This window comes from Hyperolius riggenbachi, chromosome 2, assembly GCF_040937935.1.
Source record: "Hyperolius riggenbachi isolate aHypRig1 chromosome 2, aHypRig1.pri, whole genome shotgun sequence".
NCBI lineage: Eukaryota > Metazoa > Chordata > Amphibia > Anura > Hyperoliidae > Hyperolius > Hyperolius riggenbachi.
This window is the reverse complement of record NC_090647.1, coordinates 199,074,533-199,098,433: the sequence shown is the minus strand read 5'-3', so window position 1 is coordinate 199,098,433 and position 23,901 is coordinate 199,074,533. Positions and strand designations below refer to the sequence as shown.

Sequence of the window (23,901 nt, the reverse complement as noted above, 5' to 3'; positions counted from 1 at the left end):
TACTGCCCGCCCGAAGACTACATCAGTCCCCTCACACAGCATCTCTGCCTGCACGCCGTGTGACTGCCTGCCCCATGACTAAGTCGCTCCCCACACAGCATCTTTGCCTGCAGGCCCGCTTGACTGCCCTCTCCACCACCACCAACAGGGTCCAGGACTCCAGGCGGATTCCTGAATTTTTAAGGCCGCTGCTAGCAGCGGCCGCTATAATAATTTTTCTGGTGCGTGTACATGCCAGCCTAATTTTTCTGGCTGCAGTGCAGCTGCAACAACAAAACAAAAGGCATGAACATGTGCACATTCCCCTTCGTGATCATTACCTTGTCGCGGTGAAGGGCTTGAGTATCACAATGAAGCAATGACCGCTGGCTATATGAGTGTCTCGGGGGGTGGCACACCAAAGATAATAAGGTAGTTGCTTTATTGTGGACAGACCAAATTTGATCAGCTGGACAGTCACTGTTGTTTTATCATTGAGCCACCACAGCCCGGCGACCTTATGGGCTTGAAAACTGCCATGGCCTGCACTCTGGCCATGGTGCGCACCAGTCCAGCACGGCCGTCACTACACAAACAGCTGTTTGCAGTGCGTTACACAGTGAGCTTGGTGTGTCAGTGTGAAGCAGTACTCTAATTACACTCCCTGATTGATGTATACACATGCAAGATGTTTTAAAGCACTTTAGGCCTGCAATTTAGCATTCAATGTGATTTCTGCCCTTAAAACGCTGCTTTGCGTCAAATCCAGATTTTTCCCCAGGACGTTTGCCGTGTATCCCACTCCGCCAGGCCCCCCTCCAGGTGGTAGACCCTTTGAAACATGTTTCCATCACTTTTGTGGCCAGCATAAATTTTTCTAGTTTTTAAAGTTCGCCTCCCCATTGAAGTCTATTGTGGTTTGCGAAATTTCGCGCAAACCGAACTTTCACGAAAGTTCGCAAACCCGGTTCGCGAACCGAAAATCGGAGGTTCGGGCCATCTCTACCTAGCAGTGCATGTGAGAGCATATAGATAAGCAGGTCTATAAGGATGTCAACCATTGACTTGCATTATCTAGACAACAAGCTAAGTGAATGGGTTTTACTTATAGTATTGCGCAGTCCTGAAAAAAGGTGTAGGCTTAGAACTGCTTAAAGCGAACCTAAACAAAGGACTTCCTCTCTGCTCTAAAAGATAAACAGCACAATATCCTTAAAATGAAACAGAGACGAAGCACCCTCATGTATTTTACCATATATATCAGTGGGAACATTAGAGAAAACACCTACCCCGCTCTCTGCTTCATTCATCACTGTTCAGCTTGCTTGTTATCACCCCTGATAAAATCCCCAACTGAGCATTCAGTCTGGCTTTGCTATAATGACTCCTGAGCAAAGCCAGAAGGGGACAGGCTTGGGCTTGAAAAGACATCAGAGAACACAGACTCAGCTATAATGATCCCTGAGCAAAGCCAGACTGAATGCTCAGTCGGGGATTTTATCAGGGCTGATAAGAAGCAAGCTGAACGGTGATGAATGAAGCAGAGAGCGGGATAGGTGTTTTCTCTAATGTTCCCACTGATATATATGGTAAAATACACGAGGGTGCTTTGTCTCTGGTTCACTTTAAGGCCTGCTTCACACTATAAATTGGTGTTATCGTTGCGGTGCGGTGCACTCACCGCACCACAAAAAGAAGGCCTTCAGTCGAAAAATGGGCGTGACCAAAACATGATGTGGGAGGAGCCAAATACTAGCAGTTTCTAGGCTAAATTGCACCCTGGGCGAGGGCGTAAAATGTGCTCCCCCACGTGGAACCAGGTATAGGTGCCCCCAGTATAGGTAGCTCGTATAGTTGCCCCCAGTATAGGTTAGATAGCTAAAGTTCCCACAGTATAGGTGAGATAGATAGGTGCCCGCAGTATAGGCTAGATAGGTAAGTACCCACAGTATAGGTTAGATAGGTAGATGCCCCCAGTATAGGTTAAATAGGTAGGTGCCGGCATTATAGGCTAGATAGGTAGGTGCCCCCAGTATAGGTTAGGTAGGTAGGTGCCCACATTATAGGCTAGATAGGAAAGTGCCCACAGTATAGGTTAGATAGGTAGGTACCCGCTGTATAGTCTAGATAGGTAAGTGCCCACAGTATAGGTTAGATGGGTAGATGGCTGCCCCCAGTATAGGTTAGATAGGTAGATGCCCCCAGTATAGGTTAGATAGGTAGGTGCATGCAGTATAGGTTAGATAGGTAAGTACCCCTCAGTATAGGTTAGATAGGTAAGTACCCCTCAGTATAGGTTAGATAGGTAGGTGCCCCCAGTATAGGTTAGATAGGTAGGTGCACGCAGTTTCGGTTAGATAGCTAGATACCCCCAGTATAGGTTAGATAGGTAGGTGCCCCAGTATAGTTTAGATAGGTAGGTACCCCTCAGTATAGGTTAGATAGGTAGGTATCTCCAGCAATAAGGGTGGGGAGTGCAGGCAGAGAGAAGTTTCAACTCACCTGCCTTGATCCTGCATGCAGCCTCTATATTCTTCCTGTCCTGGCATGCAGTTATGTCATCACAGGGGGCGCTGTTACCATAGTGACAGATGCCACATGCCGGGACAGGATGAAGATAGAGGCTGTGTGCACGATCGAGGCAGGTGAGTTAAAACCTTGCTTTGCCTGCTTCACCCACCGCTGTGCACACCCTCCTGCCGCTCCGCCGCCAGCTGCCAGCAGCAGAGCGAGGCCCCCCCTTTGTGTGAGGCCCCAAGTGGGGGTGTGGCTCACCTGTATGCTGCCGGCGCCCCGAGCCTTAAAGTCTATTTTCCAGTCAATTTATAACAACTATAAATTGTTTAAACAGAAGGATAACAGTATTTTAATGAAAGATCAGCACAATGCACACAATCACACATATTACAAGGAAAATGCAAACACAATTGAACTACATACCTTGCAAATTGTAAGCGCGATTAGGCAAGGCCTTCTCTCCTACTGTTTCCAGTATTGCTCTCTGTATATTGTTATTCCACCCCTAATTACAATGTATGTGCTACATAGTGCTTGGATGTTATGCCAGCACCAGATATAAGAATCATCCCAGTGAAAATACTTGCTTCCCTTTGCACAGTAAATGATCGTGGCTTTCCATGAGGCTGTATCACACCACTATAGTTTGGTTCTTCTTTTCTATTTTGTATGATAAATATTTGAAAAATACTGTAAAAATATAAAGCAATTTGTTCAAAAATCTGACTTTTTAAATAACCTAGAAAACCTAATTCTGGTCCTGACTCTGATTTTCCAAACCAGAGCAGTGATGTGTAAATCAACCATAACACATGCAATGCTAATGATTTGTTATCCTTGATTTTTCCACAAGGCACCTGTGTATGTGGCGAATGTACCTGCCATGATGTAGACCCAACAGGTGACTGGGGAGACATTCATGGTGACACCTGTGAGTGTGATGAAAGGAACTGCAAGTCCGTGTATGATAGATACTCTGATGACTTCTGCTCAGGTAAGAGACATTCTGAAACATGGTCAATCATTTTGTGATAATTACAATTAAGTAGATTGATTAAACATGGCTTAGATTGACAGCAACGTAAAATATTTAGGTGTTTTCCAAGCCCATTAAAGAATTGTATATGTTTACATCTTCTTGAATATCATCCATAAGCTTTAAAACAACTCATAGCTTTAGAAATCAAATTAGAAACAATGCAGCTTCCTGTAAGGTTAATTGAACAGCACTGCAGGTACCTTACCTGTTAGCCATAATATGCCCCCTCCCCCTCAAAAAAATAAAATTACATATGTAAGTAGATAAACACTTGCTCTACTTACATAACAGATGTAAGTGTTTTTCAATGTTTTTTTTCAATGTTAACACCAGATTATCCTCCCCCTGGCAGTGGCCATCTTGTGTCCTCCAGGTTAAAGAATCCCCCCTGCATCCCCCTCCTCCCCGCACTGATTCTGAGCACAGTGGGGGGAATAAATGCAGCAGGCACAGACTCACCTACTAATGGATCCAAGCGCTGTCGTTCCAATCTATTCTCTGCACTACCGCTGGCGGTAGTGCAGAGAGTATAGAAGGGAACTGCAGCACCTGGAACCATTATTAGCCGAGTCTGTGTGCGCCACCTTTATTCTTCCCCAATGTTCAGCGCATGTGGAGAGGGGGCAGACATGTGACTGGGGGAGGGGGCCCAGGTCAGTGACAGGAGATAGCCTCTGGCCCCCTCCCTGCGCCCTAACAGCGGCTGCGACAGCCGACCACCACAGTGAAGGGGAGATCAGGCGGCCAATCAGAGAGGAGAGGTGAGTGACAGAGGCTTCACCTCTCCATACTCTCCATACTGTGCATGTGCGCGAGAATGCGTGCTCACGCATGCACAGTACTGGGCAGCCCATCTTAGTGAGCACTCGAGCTCCCAAAGATTTCTGAACCCTCCCACAGTGGCAGAAGAAAGCCGGTCGGATACTGCTAATAGATAATCTAGCGCTGGAACACGGGCACAACATGGGGGAACGGGAAGGCTGTATAGGACTCAGAGCCTTCCATCTCCTTAGGAGAGTATCTGTTTTTTGTTGTTGTTGTTTTTTTTTTTAAATTGTCTTCAGACTTACTTTAAAGAGAATCTCTAAAAACCTGTAAAAAAAAAAAAAAGTCCCTGAAGCCTCATTACCTCGGAAGAGCCTAATGAGGCTTCCTTGTCCTCCTCCTTCCCTCCCCTTCCAGCACTGTCAGCTGCCGAAAATCCGCTAGGTCTCCAGGAACATAACAATCCTGTGTGAGCCTGTAACAGGTGCAGTAGCAAGTTTTGTTTGGGCTCAGGCGGAAATGGGCAAGCCTGATTAAAGGTTAGAAAATAGTATTTTTTTATGGGAATTAGCCTTATATCATCTTTGGATACAATGGGCCAGTCTCCTTGAGCAATTGCTCCAAATATAGAAGAGGCTTTGTGTCCCTGAAGCTCCGAATGTCAGGCAAGCCCAAAACCTCCAATTCAGACCCTTTCTTCTCCATAAGCTGTGCCTCCAATAAATGTTTCTAAGTAAAGTGGATCTGACAAACCAGTTAACACCTCTTAAACTACTGAATATGTCAAAAAGATTAGTAGGAACATAGGAGAGTCCCTTAGATAACAAATTAATGTCATCAACACTGAGAAAGACAGCTGACAGATTGACCACTGGATTGCCATCACCCTTCTTCTGAGTATACGGTGAGAATCGCCTATGCTTCACACCTTCAAGTCTGGTGCACCTTTTCCTGTTTTCTGTCTGTATTTCCTTAAAATTAATTTGGTGTCACCCCTTGAGATGGAAGCCCCCCCCCCCCCCCTTACACCCTACAGCTCCCTGGAGGTTAACACCTGAGCCATCCAATTATTCTAATTGAAAGTTGGTAGTCTTGGGTGAGCTGAAGGGGACCTTCTTGGCTAGCCTAACTTTAGGGTGGTGGGTCATCCTAGGGGTGCTTTCCTAATGCCCCCATTCATAGACAACAACTTTATTATAGTCATAAACATTGCGTGAAAGTTTAATTAGTTTAGTATTCATGATGGAGTCAGTGGTGCTCATCTGAGCTAGGATATCCGAGGTACTCGCATATCCTAGCTCTTTTTTCACTATTTGAGCTCGAATACCGATCTCGAATAGTATTAACTATCCGGGTTGTGCTATCCGAGCGCACTCGGATAGCAAGCAGATATCCGGAGATATCTTAGCTATCCGAGCTCGGATAGCGTCACGAGCTCGGATAGCGTCACGAGCTCGGATAGCGTCACGACAGACGTCACCTCGAGTCCTCACAAGCGAATCAGAGGGCTCCCAGCCCTCTGACTGCAGCCAATCACAGAGGGGGAGCCTGGCCAAGCCCCCCTCTATAAATAGCGGACGCCATCTTGCCTCACTCGTCCTGCTTGCGACTTACTGACTGATAGTACTGAGAGACTGCTCCAGTGCTTTTTGTCTGTGTGCAAGTGCATTTCTATTGTTCTAAACCAAGCGTTTTTACACTCCAACACTTGATATTCAACTGTATTGCTTTGTATTGTAGATAGATTGTATTTTAGGCAGTTTAGTTTGTGTGATTACTAGGGACTAGGGAGGGAGACAGTCTGTCACTGGTGCTGCTGCAGGCCTGCAGCCAGCAGCTAGGCCCTGTGCCTAGGCAAGGCAGCCTGCCCTGCTCTGTGCTCTAGTCTCTAGTTACCTTACCTGTGCTCTCACCTGTCCTACTCTACTCCTGTACTACTACTACTTCTGTGTTAGATAGATTTGTACTATTTTGTAGTTAGCAAGGCCCAGCTTTACTGCTATACCTGTCCTGCTGTATCTGCTCTCTGTAATCTAGTCACACCTGTTCTATTATTTAGCTAGATTCTTCTATTGTTTAGTTAATAGTACTGTATAGTGTACTGTACTCTAGTCTGTGTATAGGGACCGTCCGTCACCGCGTTACCTAAGGTCTTTGTGTGCGCAGTGCACATCTGCGCTGTCCGCACCCTCTCGTTAGTGCTACACCCGTCCTATTGTTTATATATTACTTCTATTGTGTATTCGCTGCATTGTACTGTAGTCTGTGTATAGGGACACCGTCAGTCAGCGTCAGCTAGGGTCTTTGTGTGCGCAGTGCGCACTCTCTCGTTAGCGCTACATCGATCTCTGCTGTAGAGTACACCTGTCCGTCACCTCACACACCCACCACTACCAGTCCCACCCCATTAAAGTACCCCACTTGTCCCACCCGCCTTTACATCCATACGTTTGTTTTTTTCATTTGTATAACATTAAAAATATACGATGTCTCGCACTGGCAGCCGCGGTTTGGGCAGGGGCAGCAAGGGCATCGCCAAGAGAGGAGGTCGTGGGTGTGGCAGCCGCGCCACCACCACCATGAGCAGTTCTGCGTCTGCACCAGTGGCTATTCCGCCATTAGCCACTGGCCGTGGACGCCTTGGCCGCCCAACAGCTGGGAGTCACGCTGCAGAGACACAGCAGCAGTGTGTGGCGCAGATGTTCCTCCCACAGCCAGGTCGTAGCCGTCCTATTGAGGAGAAGGACGCAGACGCTGTGGTGGAACTGATGGTGGATGAGCAGGCCACCATTAGCTCTGGAACCGAGTCCTCCACCCCCGCCACCACTCCTGTTCGCAAGAGCAGCAGCAGTCGCCCAGCACTGCCTGGGGGGGAGGAGGAGGAGTGCAGTTCTCCAGCCCCAGTGGGCAACACCAGCACCCTGTCACTCAGCAGCACCTTCATGTTATCCCCAAGCACAGCGGGGCTATGGAGTGCTGTTGCGGCAGAATTGGAGGAGGAAGGAATGCTGATGGGCACTTTGGGGGATGATGCTTTGGACAGTCAGACAGTGGTGACTGTCCATCTGCCCATGCATGCAGAAGGGGAGTTTGGGGGATCCCAGCAGGACATGTTTTCGGAGGGGGAGGATGATGATGACAGGGTGAAGGACAAAGACTGGGTGCCAGGTCCTGGGAGTGGGGATGTCATCAGCTCTGAGGAGGAGGATGCATCTGTGGGCCTTGCTAGAAGGATCAGCATCGCAGGCATAGGCAGGATCACAAGTGGGCGTGGTATGCAGGCCACACAGCGTGCTGATCAGGAGACGAGTTCTGCCAGTGCCACCACCAGCCGCACCAAGAACCCCCCCCCCCAACCACCACAGGGAGACCAGCAGCAGCAGCACCTTCCAGCCAAAGGGGCAACTTCACCTCCCCAATATGGAATTTTTTCACCTTGCCATATTTGGAGTGCAAGTATGCCACCTGCAACCAGTGCCGCAAGCAGCTCAGCAGAGGGAAAGAGCCCTCTGCATTTGGCACCACCTCTCTGGTCAACCATCTTGCAGGGAAACACTTTCACGAGCATGAGGAGTTCGTGAAGTTGAAGGAAGCTGGCAGTGGCAGTGGCAGACCCGCCACCACTGCGAAGCCGTCGGCAGCAGCCACCCGCCCTCCTCCACCTCCTCCAGCAGCACCAGCAGGAGTGCGTCAGCAACGCACTGCTCCTCCTCCCTCTGCAACTCCTGCCGCCGACACTGAGGCCTGTTCTGGCAGCCAGTCCTCAGTGGCCTCCTCTGCTCCCTCCACTGATTCCCGTGCCAGCAAAAGGCGTCGCCAGACCCTGCTCAGCGACACCTTCCAGGGGGTGGTCAGGGCTCTGCCTCCCAGCAGCCATCGCGTGCGTCAGCTGAACGGCTTGCTGGCATGGGCCATGTGCTCCCAACTCCTGCCTTATTCCCTTGTGCAGGAGGGGAGCGACATGCGTGCACTCCTGATGTGTGCAGCCCCAGATTGGCCAATCCCCAGCCGACATTTTTTCGCACGCACGGCCATCCCTGCACTTCACCGCTCTGTGATGGCCAATGTCGGGAGAGGGCTGGATCACGTGGTGGGTCAACGGGTCCATGTCACCATGGACTCATGGAGCAGCCGGTTTGGGACAGGCCGCTATCTGTCCTTCACCGCGCATTGGGTCAGCTTGGTGGAAGGGGGTGAGGAGGGGGGAGCAGCATCGGGCACTGTCAGAGCAGCAGCACCAACAACGCAGTGGGTGGTGCCACCATGCAGGGTCAGCGGAACAGCAGCAGGTTCCTCTGATCCGCTTCCATCCTCCAGCACACCAGCCCAAACCCCTCGCTTCAGCAGCAGCGTGAAGCCCTGCCACTGCCAAGCGCTGCTGGAATTGATCAGCCTGGGGAAGACCAAACTGACGGCGAACCACGTCCTGGCCAAACTCCGAGAGCGGGAGAGGAATTGGCTGACCCCCAGAGGCCTCAGAGTCAGAGAGGTGGTGTCCAACAATGGGGCAAACCTGGTTGCTGCCATCAGCAGGGGAGACCTGACCCCCATCCCTTGCCTGGTGCACGTCCTGAACCTGGTAGTCCAAAAGTTCCTGCGGACCTACCAGGGGATGGACCGACTCCTTGAGGCAGCAAGGAAGGTTGTGCGTCATTTCCGGCACTCGCCTGCAGCCGTGGCGAGCCTGGAAGAGGTGCAGAAGGAGCTGCACCTGCCACAGCACCGGCTCATGCTCGATGTTCCAACTCGCTGGAACTCCACCCTGGTGATGTTGGAGCGTCTGGTTGAACAGAGGCAGGCTGTCAGCCAGTATGTTGCACGAGCAACAGTTGCCTCCCTCACTGCAACTGGGCGTGCCGCCACCAACCTCCCGTCCATCATCTCCACGGAGGACTGGGGGCACATGCAGCAGGTGTGCTCAGTCCTGGCACCCTTCCTGCAGGCCACCAACATGGTGAGCAGGGACCATGCAATGGTGTGCGAATGGGTCCCCTTGGTGTGTGTGCTGGACAGGGCCCTGTATGCACTGCTGGAAGAGGGAGCGGCAGCCTTGGACCAGCAGGAGCTGCAGGCAGCTTCACAGACCACCTCTGAGGAGGAGGGCTTGGAGTTGGTGGAGGTCCCTGACCTTGCTGCTGATGAGGGGGAGCAGCAGAGCGCAGCTGGACTGATGCGGGGGTGGAGAGAGGATGAGGTGGAGGGGGCAGAGGAAGAGGAGGACAGCACTCTTGGCTCTGGGGCTGCCGATGATGTGCCAGCAGACGTGGCCAGACTCTTCCCAATGGCAGCGCACATGCTGAGGTGCCTGCGCAAGGACCCAAGGGTCATCCAGATGAAGAAGAGGGAGGACATCTGGATCTGCATGATGCTGGACCCACGTCTGAAGGAAAAGCTCAGCCAGTTCCTGCCTGCAGGAGGAGACCATGCGCAACAAATAAGGGATTTGCAGCTGTCCCTTGTTAAGCGCTTCCAGGAAGCCTTCCCTGAGCCATCCACCCCCACTGTCCAGCCAGCACAGAGGCGGCAGCAGCAGGTGCCTGCATCCACCAGCAGCAAGCGCACACGCATCACAGACCTGCTGTCTCTGACCAACGAGCTCTACATGAGTGTAGAGCTACCAGGGACTAGAGAGGAGGTGCCTGCAGCAGCATCCTTCTCCTCCAGTCACAGACAGTGCTTGACCCGCATGGTGGCTGACTACATGGGGTCCTTCAGCGGGCTTGACAGCGTGGCCCCTGTTGATCCCATGGAGTATTGGGTCAAGCACCTGCCGATCTGGAGCGAGCTTGCGCAGTACGCCCTGGAAGTGCTCTCCTGCCCCCCTTCCAGCGTACTGTCAGAGCGTTGCTTCAGTGCAGCCGGTGGAGTCGTCACTGAGAAGCGATCTAATCTGTCTCACAAGTCTGTGGACAGACTGACGTTTCTCAAAATGAACCAGGCTTCAGTGGAAGGCGAATTCCTGGCCCCTGTTGTCGGCGAGAGGGGGACATGAAGTGGTGCACACACACATTACACCTGCTGCTGCTGTATTTCTTCCTGCTGTCTGTGTGTCTCCACTGCCAGGGAGCACATTACAAGGTGCTGCTGCCCATGCACCACCAGCTATTACGCTCAACAATAGCTGCATTAATTTGAAAAAAAAAATGTAATTATTTTAGAGGTGTCCGGGTTGAAAACTGTGCTGTCCCAATTGTGTATTGGACACAATGTGGGCTTCACGACTGCTGTCTGGAACCTCATGCTGTTTATTTACGGCCCTGGAACCACCGCTAGGACCCAGGGCCTACTATGTCTCGCTGCCTGCCCTCCTGCCTGCAGCCAAATGCCAGTCTGCCACACACACTCATCCTCCTCACGCTGCCTGCTGCTGTATTGCCTCCTGCTGTCTGTGTGTTTCCACTGCCAGGGAACACATTACAAGGTGCTGCTGCCCATGCGCCACCAGCTATTACGCTCAACAATAGCTGCATTAATTTGAAAAAAAAATTGTAATTATTTTAGAGGTGTCCGGGTTGAAAACTGTGCTGTACCAATTGTGTATTGGACACAATGTGGGCTTCACGACCGCTGTCTGGAACCTCATGCTGTTTATTTACGGCCCTGGAACCACCGCTAGGACCCAGGGCCTACTATGTCCCGCTGCCTGCCCTCCTGCCTGCTGCCAAATGCTAGTCTGCCACACACTTATCCTCCTTACGCTGCCTGCTGTTATATTTCCTCCTGCTGTCTGTGTCTCCTCTCCACTGCCAGGGAACACATTACAAGGTGCTGCTGCCCATGCACCACCAGCTATTACGCTCAACAATAGCTGCATTATTTTGAAAAAAAAAATTGTAATTGATTTAGAGGTGTCCGGGTTGAAAACTGTGCTGTCCCAATTGTGTATTGGACACAATGTGGGCTTCACGACCGCTGTCTGGAACCTCATGCTGTTCAATGCTGCCCTGGAACCACTGCTAGGACCCAGGGCATACTATGTCTCGCTGCCTGCCCTCCTGCTTGCTGCCAAATGCCAGTCTGCCACACACACTCATCCTCCTCACGCTGCTGCTGCTGTATTGCCTCCTGCTGTCTGTGTTTCCACTGCCAGGGAACAATTACAAGGTGCTGCTGCCCATGCGCCACCAGCTATTACGCTCAACAATAGCTGCATTATTTTGAAAAAAAAAATTGTAATTAATTTAGAGGTGTCCAGGTTGAAAACTGTGCTGTCCCAATTGTGTATTGGACACAATGTGGGCTTCACGACCGCTGTCTGGAACCTCATGCTTTTTATTTACGGCCCTGGAACCACCGCTAGGACCCAAGGCCTACTATGTCTCGCTGCCTGCCCTCCTGCCTGCTGCCAAATGCCAGTCTTCCACACACACTCATCCTCCTCACACTGCCTGCTGCTGTATTGCCTCCTGCTGTCTGTGTTTTTCCACTGCCAGGGAACACATTACAAGGTGCTGCTGCCCATGCACCACCAGCTATTACGCTCAACAATAGCTGCATTATTTTGAAAAAAAAATGTAATTAATTTAGAGGTATCGGGGTTGAAAACTGTGCTGTCCCAATTGTGTATTGGACACAATGTGGGCTTCACGACCGCTGTCTGGAACCTCATGCTGTTCATTTACGGCCCTGGAACCACCGCTAGGACCCAGGGCCTACTATGTCTCGCTGCCTGCCCTCCTGCCTGCTGCCAAATGCCAGTCTGCCACACACACTCATCCTCCTCACGCTGCCTGCTTCTGTATTGCCTCCTGCTGTCTGTGTGTTTCCACTGCCAGGGAACACATTACAAGGTGCTGCTGCCCATGCACTACCAGCTATTACGCTCAAAAATAGCTGCCTCCTGCCTGCATCAATTTAAAAAAAAAAATTGTAATTAATTTAGAGGTGTCCGAGACACATAATATAATGATAGAGAAGAAGATGATATAGAAGAAGAAGATATAGAAGAAGAAGAAGAAGACTTCCAACAACCATTTTGGACACACCATCTCATGCCAACACTTTTCATGAAGTTAATTTACTATTTTTGATACCTTTTTTTAACTACTACATCACCACATAATCACTTGATGTTTTTCTTCATAAAAAAAGGTGGTTTCATGCATCATTGACCTCCAATACAAGTTTTACAAGCTATTTAAGGCCAGCTCGAATATTTTACTAGAATACAGACTTGGATAGTGACGTTGGATATCCGAGGTCGAATCGGATATTCGATTAACTCGAATATCAAACTTCGAGTGAATTCAGATAGTTTACTATCTGAATTCGACCAAACTCGAATAGGATAATGAGGTATCCGAGCAACACTAGATGGAGTACTCAGTTTAGCAATATTGTCCTTAAGTTTCATATTGAGTTCATCATAATGTTGTAAGTCTTTTTAGCATCAGAAACCTGTAAACGTAAGTCTACCGAATGCATGAGTATAATATAAAGTGGACCTAGTAACCCCCTACGTGCAGAGATCCTGCATGTCTTGTAAGTCCTCCAGCAAACCTTTAAAGAGACTCCGTAACAAAAATTGCATCCTGTTTTTTATCATCCTACAAGTTCCAAAAGCTATTCTAATGTGTTCTGGCTTACTGCAGCACGTTCTACTATCACAGTCTCTGTAATAAATCAATGTATCTTTCCCTTGTCAGACTTGTCAGCCTGTGTCTGGAAGGCTGCCAAGTTCTTCAGTGTTGTGGTTCTGCTATGAACTCCCCCCTCAGGGTGGAAAGAAACACACAAATGATCTCTTGAGATTCAAAAGGAAGGCTGTATACAGCCTGCTTGTGTACGGATGTATTTTCTATGTGTGGACATACTGTACATCAATCTACTTCCTGTTTTGGTGGCCATTTTGTTTGTTTATAAACAAACTTTTTAAAACTGTTTTTAACCACTTTTAATGCGGCGAGGAGCGGGGAAATTGTGACAGAGGGTAATAGGAGATGTCCCCTAACGCACTGGTATGTTTACTTTTGTGCGATTTTAACAATACAGACTCTCTTTAACTAGCTGCTTACAATGCGGACAAAAGTCCACTTATGCCTGCAGTGTCCTGGAAGGTGAGCCCAGTACTTCACAATGGTCAAACTTCTCTGAGCCTTGTACAGGCAAGGAAAGGCAGCAATGACCAGAAAAATCCACAGGCGTCAAATGACTGGCTAAGGCCTTTCGGCCGAGCACCCAGAGCTGTCTTGAACTACAGTATACTGGGAACCAGAAGGCTGCTGGGGACTAAAGACATACCACCAAAGCCATGTTCGTGAAGAAGAGGCTGGATTCCCACGGGCACAACCACACCGGACAAACCTGGAAGTAGAGCTGATGCAGGAGGGCCAACCGACATAGAGGAAAAACCACATGTGATCGGAAGACTTGAATCAAGCAGCCGAACAGGAGGGCGAAAATCCAAAGATGTAGGCAAACAAGAACAAATCACAGTGGGCATACATGCGGCAAGAGGATCTCCAAACAGGAATGGCAGTTCTGTTGGTATAATCTATGGGGAAATGCACACCTCCTAGGGCACTGGCGGAGCAAACAACCATGCCAGAGCTCACCACTGGTAAAGCAATGGGTTGCTCTGCAGTGTTAGAATGAATTACTTCTCTGTCCTTAGCCGCAGCAGAGTTTTCTTCCTACTTACTTCAGGTGTCAAGCCCCGACCAGTGGCTCTGCATGTAGATAAGGGGCTCTCTTAGACGCTCCGGCTGGCTCTCTAGGATACCGCAATCACTTCCGGATGTGGCGGCTTCCTGACAAGTGACGTCAATTCCTGCGTGTACATCTGTGGCTCTTCCATGTGTTTCAAGTGATAATCTTGGCTGCAATTCAAACAGTTGGCACTTTGAATTTCACTAGGCATCCCTGCTGGGTTTAGATCAACATGTTTTAGCTTTCTGCGGCTGTCTTCCTCAGGATTGATGGGTCCTTGTGTTGCCCTGAATCCCAACCCCATTTAAGCTAATCTTATTACACGATGCAGTTAATTAGCAGTAATAAATGCATGGTTGCATGAAGGTATAATTTGCATGGTTCCACCTGTGGTCTAATTGAGGACCAAAGTCATTTGTATTTATGATGGTGATGCCCTACAATAGTTTGTGCTTAATGAAGGTAAATTTGTGGGTCTCAGAAATGCACCATTCATAGTGATCATTGCATAACTGCTTAATGCTAAATATTTTAATACATGTAATCTTTCGGGATTTTTTCTTCAGTAGTCTTAAGCTGCTTTCTTTTGTCACGCATACAAATGTGTATCAGCTGGTAGAGGGCTAGGACAGAAAAGACCAAAATGGATGGAAATTAATGTCAAGACATTGATAACAGGGTGGTAATTACTTTGCGTTATGCTGCTGACGTCACAGGACAGCAAGACCAAGACTAGAGCTGTCACATCACATCAGCAGAACTATGGAAAGCAATTATAAGAGCCCATTATCAAAGGGCTATCATTTATTGCACTTTTTAATGGGTATTCAAAATCACTTTAAATGTAGTTTAATATCTTGTGAGCAGGAAATACCCTAGAAATAATGCATGAATACATGTACACACAGAACATGCCCATAATTTGAGTTGAGTAATGTGTCATTAATATTGAGTAAATGCTTCATGCACATGATTAATTTATTCTTCATGCAGCATTCTGTAATGACAACACTGGAGAATTTTTATCAGGAGACGCAAAACAAGGTGAAAGCCTAGAATGGCTAAACTTTGTTGTGCTTTGGTGTTTTTTTCCCCAATAAGGCTGTATGCAGTAACATACAGGGCCTGATTTACTAAGGTTCTCTAAAGCTACAGAATGCTGGAATACTGCACAATCCATTACGTTCCTTGCTGCCTGCTGGGAGCACATCTAGCTATGGAGAAGGGAGATGCCTACTGGGAGCACATCTGGTTATGGGGAGGGGCTGCTTACTGGGAGCACATCTGGCTATGGGGGAGGGACTGCTTACTGGGAGCACATCTGGCTATGGCTGGGCTGCCAACTGGAGGCACATCTCGCTATGGGGAGGGGGATGCCTACTAAGAGCACAGATGGCTATGGTGATGGGGCTGTCCACAGGAGGAATATCTGGCTATGGGGAGGGGGGTGCCTAATACTAAAGTCTTCCAATATTTAGGAATCAAGCTTTTTTTGGCACTATTTAACATAAATGGAAGCTTGAATTAATGGTTTATGACCCATTAGCAATGGCACTGGGCTCAAGTCTGTGTTTATTTTTGGATTAGATCAATATAAAGCACTCATTGAAATAAACAAAAAAGAAAGCAGCATTGTTTTTTGCAAATGCCATTCGCCCAGTAGTATAAAAGAGCCAGTGGGATTTAGCAGTAGTGCATATGCATTAGCAAAACAATTGCACGCCTAAATAAGGAAATTAAAGCAATGTACAATCTAAAAGAGTCATTATGTGTTGTTTACACAGGCGTTTCCAAAAAACACCTAGAATTGCGCATACAGTGCAGTATGTGTTCACCCAGATGTTTTTCAAGCATTTAATGTCTTGTACGTATTTGGCGACACTGGCACATGTGTCCATGTTCTTTCTGCGTAAATGCGCGTTAGACCGTATTTCGGAGTATTTTTCATTACATAAATTATCCTTGATCATTTGAAAGAAAGTAACTCTTGCAAACGGGCATCTAACAAAATCAGAATCCTGACATTTAAAGGTTTTACCATGGCAAAGCGTTACCAAGCAACACACCTTGCACATCATCAAAAGTGAATGTGTTTGTGTTTACACAAATGCCGATGCTGTTGAATTCATGGTTTTTGACCTGCTAGCACGGCACTGGGCTCATGTTTGTATTTATTCTTGATTTATATTTCAATGTAAAGCACTCATTTGTTAAAACCAATGCTGCATTCATTTTGTATTTTTATTTAAATGCCAATGCAGCACAAGAGCCATTTGTCCTGTAGTTTAAAGGGTCTGTGGACTTCAACAGTAGTGCGTGTTTATATTAGCTAAACACTTGCACCCCTAAAAAACAAACAGGTATGGAAATATTGTGTTGTAGGGATGCTTTGCTGCAGCAGGTGCTGGTGCACGTACAACATAGATGGAGTCATTAGGAAGGAAAATTATATAGATTTACTACAACATCTCACTCAAGAGCTCAGGAGGAAAGTTGAAATAAGTCTTTCAAATTGACAAAGATCCCAACGTTGTGGCAAAGTAGTTTAACCACTTGCCGACCGCACGCTTATACCGTGCGTCGGCAAAGTGGCAGCTGCAGGACCAGCGACGCAGTATTGCGTCGCCAGCTGCAGGCTGATTAATCAGGAAGCAGCCGCTCGCGCGAGCGGCTGCTTCCGGTCAATTCACGGCGGGGGGCTCCGTGAATAGCCTGCGGGCCGCAGATGGCGGCTCGCAGGCTAAATGTAAACACAAGCGGAAATAATCCGCTTTGTTTACATTGTACGGCGCTGCTGCACAGCAGCGCCGTAAGGCAGATCGGCGATCCCCGGCCAATCAGCGTGCGGGGATCGCCGCCATGTGACAGGGGACATCCTGTCACTGGCTGCACAGGACGGATAGCGTCCTGTGCAGCCTGGTTCACCAGGGGGGGGCCAGGTAGGAGAGGGAGGGGGGGATTTTGCCGCGGAGGGGGGCTTTGAGGTGCCCCCCCCCCGCAACACCCGGCAGGCAAGAGCGATCAGACCCCCCAGCACATCATCCCCCTAGTGGGGAAAAAAGGGGGGCGATCTGGTCGCTCTGCCTGCACCCTGATCTGTGCTGGGGGCTGCAGAGCCCACCCAGCACAGATCAGCTAAAACAGCGCTGGTCCTTAAGGGGGGTAAAGGGTGGGTCCTCAAGTGGTTAAGGACAAAAAGGTCAAGTTATTGACGTGCCATCACTAGGCCCTGAACTGAACCTGAAGAAAAATTTTGTAATCAGTGTGGAAAAATCAAAGTAGCCTATAAAAATGCTCCAGTTTTGTCTGGAGAAATGATCCAAAATAACAGCAACTTATTGTAAGAACCCTGTGGAAGGCTACCCAATGTTTCACTCAAGTTAAACAATTTAACAATTTAAAAGCAATGATACTAAATAAAAGTGTCTGCAAACTTGGCAAATGAATAGCTTGTTAGTATGAAATTTTGTGGAGCAGTATGGAATTGAGTTTTAAAGAATAACCCACTCAGTTTAAGTGTGCTTTAAGCTGTGTGTGATGCCCATTGTGGGTGGTTACTACCTGTCTCTATAAATGAGTATTACCTTTGATCACATTGTATTCTAGATATGACTAAGGAGCTATACCTGCTCCAATACGCATGAGCTATCACGTTCTGTAATCCATTTGTTGTATTGATTAAATACAGGCACCCTGCTTTCTCTGCTACCGTTCTGCGCTTGTTCTTTCACTACAGTGCTTTAAGCTGATGTTCTAAGAAAAGAGATACCGTACTGTGCTTGAGCTGGAGCTTTGGTCATATGACTTTTGAAACTGTGCATACCCTTACCTAGAAGTAAAGTAAAACATTCCAAAAGATTATTTAAAAAGTTCTAGGTGCAGGTGTACACATAGCTACAATCACACAACTGCACGACTGCTAATTCCTTAACTTTTCAGGAATCCTAATGGTCTGAAAAGATCTGGTTGAGGGTTGTGCAAATCAGATAATTTCAGCTCAGGGCAGCCAAAGCCCTTAGGTTTATTGCTAGTCACAGTGCTAATAAATATGGGTGATGGGTTGGGTGTGGTTTAGAGGCAGGTTAGTGGTGTGCTGGTTTTCTTTGTTTAGAGGAAAACATCAGATGAGAATAGGATTAATTTTAAACTGGCAGAAAAGTAAAGCTACACTCATACAACCACTCAGGCGGGACTCTAGTGTGAGTACAGAAGCCACCCAGAAGTTGCCAAAAGATTTGGCATGTTGGAACTTTATTGACATCTGGTTAGTTTTAAGACTTGTACATGCTTTCAACTTACAGTGAATGTAATGTGAGGGAGATGTGGAGGCTGACATTTATTTTCTTTTAAACTATGCATATTATTGGGCTGTCCCTTGCTGATCATCAGCCTCTAACATGTTTAGCCATACACCCTGAACAAGCATGCACATCAAATATTTGACTGGATTATCCACGTACTTGTTTCATGTGTGCAATGTGTGACATTATAGACATTACTGATGCCAGAAAGATCACCAGGACAAATGGGCAGCTTTAATTCAAAACAATTGCTTGTGATAAATCATTTCCAGGTATCCCCCTATGCCTGCTGACTTCTGTTTAGTGACTGGGCATGTTAGAAAAAAAGCTTGACCATCATTTTGTTATCTTCTTTGGAAGCTGACTCCTGCTCATCTATCTTCCCCTCTTCCATAGATCAGAAAATGCTGCTCTACACACAACCAAGCATTGTACTTGTACGAAATCCAATTCTATAAAAAATGATCATTTGTGACATTGCTGAGAGTGGGTACTTAGATTTAAGCACAGGACAGTGTAAAGCCTTGTAGACACTAGACCGTTCTTGGCCGAGGCAGCCCGTCAGAGCCAACTTGAACAAGAGTCTAGCATGTGGTATGAATCTAGGACAGTCATCCCCTGAGGTGTGCCAACATTGCTAAATAATTTGGCATGTCAGATCTTTAAGGGACAATCAGCAGCCAAAGCAATGGTTCCCCTATTTACCCTGCCCCTGGAATCCATTCTGTTTTTTTACTGCGCTGTCATCCCTCCTCCTAACTTCATAGAAACAGAACACATTGCTCAACTGTTGCCTAGCTGTGCATGTGTACAGGATTGGGGCTCTGCATTTTCACCTGCAGGTTGGACTTCTATTCTGTCAGGTGACACAAATTGAGGGGAAATTGTGCGTGTGTATGTGCCTTAAAGGACACCCGAGGTGAAAATAGACATTTTTTTAAGATATCACGCAAACTTATCTTATATTTAAATCTAGTTGTTAAGTTTTTACCGGTTCATTGTTTCTACTCAATGACACCTTCATTAAAGTATGCCAGAGCTCAAATCTATGAATTATTGACCCTTTTTATCTCTTTTTTTGCTCTCAGAAGCCATTTACTCACAGGAAAGTGTTTTATGGCTGTTATTACTTATCAGTGAGGGTTATGTTATAGTCTGACCCGGTCCGACCCAGACAGAAACTGTCACTTGCATACCTGATATTTAACTCTTTCAGGCAGAGAAAGAAAAACAGGAACACAGCCTAGTTCTTTGTGTGCTTGGCACTGTACATACACCTGTCCATCTCATCATGTCACATGTCACCTTGGTTGTCCCTTAAGAAATTAGGGTTACATTAGATAGATGGTTTTACTCCTCATACGCCAGGTATTAGGTTCCCAAATGACATGAAGACAAATGTGTAAGCTCTTTTCAGCTTTTAATTAATCTAGGCCTGTTTTGCAGGATTACTTATGATATCCAGTGTTCTGTAACAATCCAATGCTTCAGTAAAAGAGACACAGGGTTAGAACAATATTAATCAAATTATGACTTGGAATATTATCAGTTATAGCTATTGACAGTAAAGGAGGTAAAAGGCAGAAGCTGCACACACAACTCATATACACAAGCACAAACATTGCATAATACACTCCACAGTGTAAAAAAAAACATACAAACACTGTTTTCTCTGCTGTTCACGCTAAAGCAAAATGTTTGTTTCATCTTGAATCAGCCAAACTGAAAGACCTGGCTTGGAAAGTGTGCGTGGAACTTTTCAGAGATTTCTTTTGGAGATTTTACACTGAGATGCGACTTTATGAATCAGCACGAAACGGCTTTATATATCAGTGTGACATTTCAAACATCTTTGTCTTTGTTTGCTCAGAGTAGGCTTTGACTGAAGTGTTGTGATTATTGGTGCAGGTCATGGGCAGTGTAACTGTGGCCGATGTGATTGTAAAGAAGGCTGGACTGGAAGGAAATGTGAACACCCACGGTCCTGCGCTCTGTCACTAGATGAAAGCAAGAAAAAATGCCAAGGAGGTGCCTCTCAGCCTTGTTCTGGACGGGGTGAGTGGCTGTTCAGGATATTATATATATGTGTTAATTTTGTATTATTAAATGACTGTTTTTATTCTCAAGCTGAAATGTACTATATTAACATATTAACTGGGCTACTTAGAGCCCCACGGAAGGCAAAATGTGAAAGCAGTGACATTGTAGATTGTTATTACTATTATTATTATTATTATAAGTATTACCTAGAGAACTAACCTTTTCAAATTTAAAAACTGGGTCGGCTTTATTACTGCTGTGGAATATTCTGCAATAGTAAAAAAAAACATGAACAAAGCAGTCTGCGCAGACTACAATAGCAGATAGGGAATTGGCTAGGTAAGTCCCTGCTTACAGTGATCACCAGCTACTAACAGGCCAGGCTGATGGTTCTGTATATAAAGAATAGGCAGAAATCTGTTCATCAGGTTTGTGAAACATCTCTGTGCATGCAAAAAAAATATTTTATTAATTTCTTAAAAATATAAGCAAAAAGCATACCCCAATTTTCAATCAAGCCTTTTTAAAACATTTTCCACCCTACAGGTTGGGTGGCCAGGAAGGCGAGGCACATGAGCATAGTTTCTCAACCCCCCCCCCCCCTAAAAAAAAGAAGAAAAGACAAATAACATTTATATTGCGCTTTACTCCTGGCAGACTCAAAGTGCTGGAGCTGCAGCCACTAGGGCATGCTCAGCAGGCAGTAGCAGTGTTAGGGAGTCTAACCCAAGGACTCCTTACTGAATATGTGCTGGCTTTCTGAACAGGTGGAACCAAGATTTGAACCCAGGTCATCTGTGTCAGAGGCAGAGTCCTTAACCAGTACATTATCCATCCAAACCTCCCTTGTCTTAATGTCAAAGGCAAGACAGGACTCATGGATAAGAGTACTTATTTTCTTGGCTAGGGGCAGATATCCATCCTTACTATGAAGGCATCTTGTATAAGCCCCTTCCCCTTAACTCTTAACCCCACCTTCTTCTTTTGGCACACGGAGGTGTGGAACAACCCCTTGTCCTTCATATTGGGACAAGGTTGCCTTACAAAAGGACGGGGAAGGATTTTCACTCCCCCAACTGGAAGGTATCTCTGAATCTTAAAAGTCATGTTGTATGATATTAGTCAGGGGGCAATCCTTCTGGGTTCTACCTTCTTGACCACCCAACCTGTACGATGGATTAGGGGTTAATAAGATTTGGAGAAGAATCACTTTTTTAACCAAATTAACAAACATCACTGATCATTGTAATGATCATCGTGAATTCATAGGTAAATGAATAAAAATTGCAACCAAATTGGCTCTTGGATGCATGAGAATATTAAACTTCAATACATTTTCCATAAATATGAGTATAATTACATAGAAATAACAATACGAATAACAACACAGAGTAAAAACGCTGTGTGGTTATTCGTATTGTTATTTGTATGTCATTGTACTAATATTTATGGTAATTAATTAACGTCTGATAGTCTCATGCACACAAGAGCCAATTTTGTTGCTATATTTATTCATTTTCAGGTTGTTGGCATAGTGCATGGGAATATATTTTCATATGACATTTTTTCATATAATATACAGTATATATTTTTCTATATCTGAATTTCCTATTAGCTTATTGCTTCCTTCACACTTTTGTCTTTTTCAAATTCATAGGTAAAGTCTTAACACCTTTTCTCCAAGTTGATTTTTCACATCATAAAATAAAATGCCTTTAAGCCACCAGCAAGCAAAAAAATACTGAATAATAATTTTGACGGTGCTTTTTCACATACTTTTTGGTACTTTTTTAGTTGCAGAGTGCTGAAAAGTTAGTTTAAACAGAAGATGAAAAATGATCTCCTTGGAGAAAAAGTGAATTAGATTGGGCCCAATGTGTGTTGCTGTCCATCATGATGCACTGCACATAGAGTGCGATCTGCATGGTAACATGATTATCAAAGTAAACATTTAGCTACAGACAGTTCATTGAACTGTACCAGACCTGCTCACGTAATCACAAAAGATGTAACCGGTACCACAGAGGTGTCAAAGGAAGATGCTTACTTTTGCTCATCTTAATGCTAAAATGACATATACAGTATTTCATATTACCAATGATTTTTACAGAAGTAAAAATTGTTGTGAAAAAGGTTATGCTGTTTTATAAACAACTTTCTGTATAGGTGTAGGCTCCTGACATTTGTAATATTGCACAAAATAACAGAGACAGGGCACCAATCTGACCAGACTGGCTTCGCTTGTCCTGAAGTCACTCTCTCTTCTTGCGTGTGTTCAAACTTGTGGAGAGGGTCAGGGGCATAACTAGAATTACCTCCCCAGCAAAATGTTAGATGGTGCCCTTGCTCACAAGTGTTAGATAGCTTTTGTGCCCAAAAACACACACATACACCATTATTAGGTAGCCTTCGTGCCTCCAACAGATAGAAGTAGAAGGTAGCATTTGTGTCCCTCCCCAGTCAACAGTTTCAGGTAGCCTTCATGCTTCTCTGCCTTTCTGCCTTTCACCCGACCAGATAGCAGTATTAGGTAACCTTTACATATTTACATAGCAGCATGATGCTAGTCTATACTCCCCCCACCCTCCCCCCGAGCAGCTGTTTAAAACTGCTTTTTTGATCCTCCACACTCAAATGGTAATATTAAGCAGCTTCTGTGCCCCCCCCTCCCCATTACCACCAACAAACACTGGATGGAAGTATTGAATCTATCAGGACACTTAAAAACAAGAAGTTATTTTATGCATAGCAGATGACTGGGCTAACCTTGCATTTTACCGGAGGCTGACAAAGGCTACTAGAACTTGTGGTTTCCGTTGATCTGGTAGAACAAAATTACCTATACTTAAGCACATCTTTTTATATTGATAAAAAGGATGGGTAATCCCTTTAATGAAGTTAAGCCTGTTTATGGTATATAAATTGTTAACACATGATATCTATACTGTTCTCACTGAGACTGCCTACTCATCTGCTTTAATTGTCAGTAATCCTTTTCCAGCACCTGAGGCTACATTTATTAGCTTTTCTTTATGGCAAATCATCACGTTGCAATTAATGTCCCTGTTAATATTTTAATGTATGGGAATTATAACAAATGAGAATCTTTGTTTTGCTTCGGTTATTTTATAATCAAATGATAACATTGATGATAAAAACATACTGTATTTTTTGGACCATAAGATGCTCCATACCATAAGCTGCACCTAGGTTTAGAGGACAAAAATCAAGGAAAAAAATATAGACTAAACCTTGGCAGGGGTCTTTTCCACATGGCATGATCCAAAGGACTCTGTGGTCTCTGAACTTCAAGCGCGGCTGTTTCCTGACCTAGGATTCCCAGAGACCATCGGATAACCCCCTCTCCCAGAGCAGTGCAAGATGCTGATGTCCGTGGGCTCCCAGAAATATCGCTGCAGCGGCAAGAGATTGAGTGCCGCCTGTCCCCCGCACACTCCGTGTGTCACTCCAGGTCCTCTTCTGCTCTGTGGTTTCCTGCATTGGCCCCCCAGCAAACATCGCTCATGCTGCAAGAGATCGAGTGTTGCCTTTCCCCCGCTCACTCCAGACGCCGCTCCAAGCCATCTCCTGGTCTGTCATAGCCGGAAATTC

The 23,901-nt window shown here is 46.2% G+C and overlaps 1 protein-coding gene across 1 annotated transcript in view; it reads left to right on the top strand.

The window, feature by feature from the left end:
• ITGBL1 (integrin subunit beta like 1) overlaps window positions 1–23,901 on the top strand; it is a 293,679-nt gene that overhangs the window by 156,542 nt on the left and 113,236 nt on the right. Inside the window, exons 6-7 of the mRNA XM_068265254.1 lie at window positions 3,350–3,490; window positions 20,158–20,304. Coding sequence (XP_068121355.1) covers window positions 3,350–3,490; window positions 20,158–20,304 — 288 coding nt within the window. The remainder of the gene's footprint in view (window positions 1–3,349; window positions 3,491–20,157; window positions 20,305–23,901) is intronic.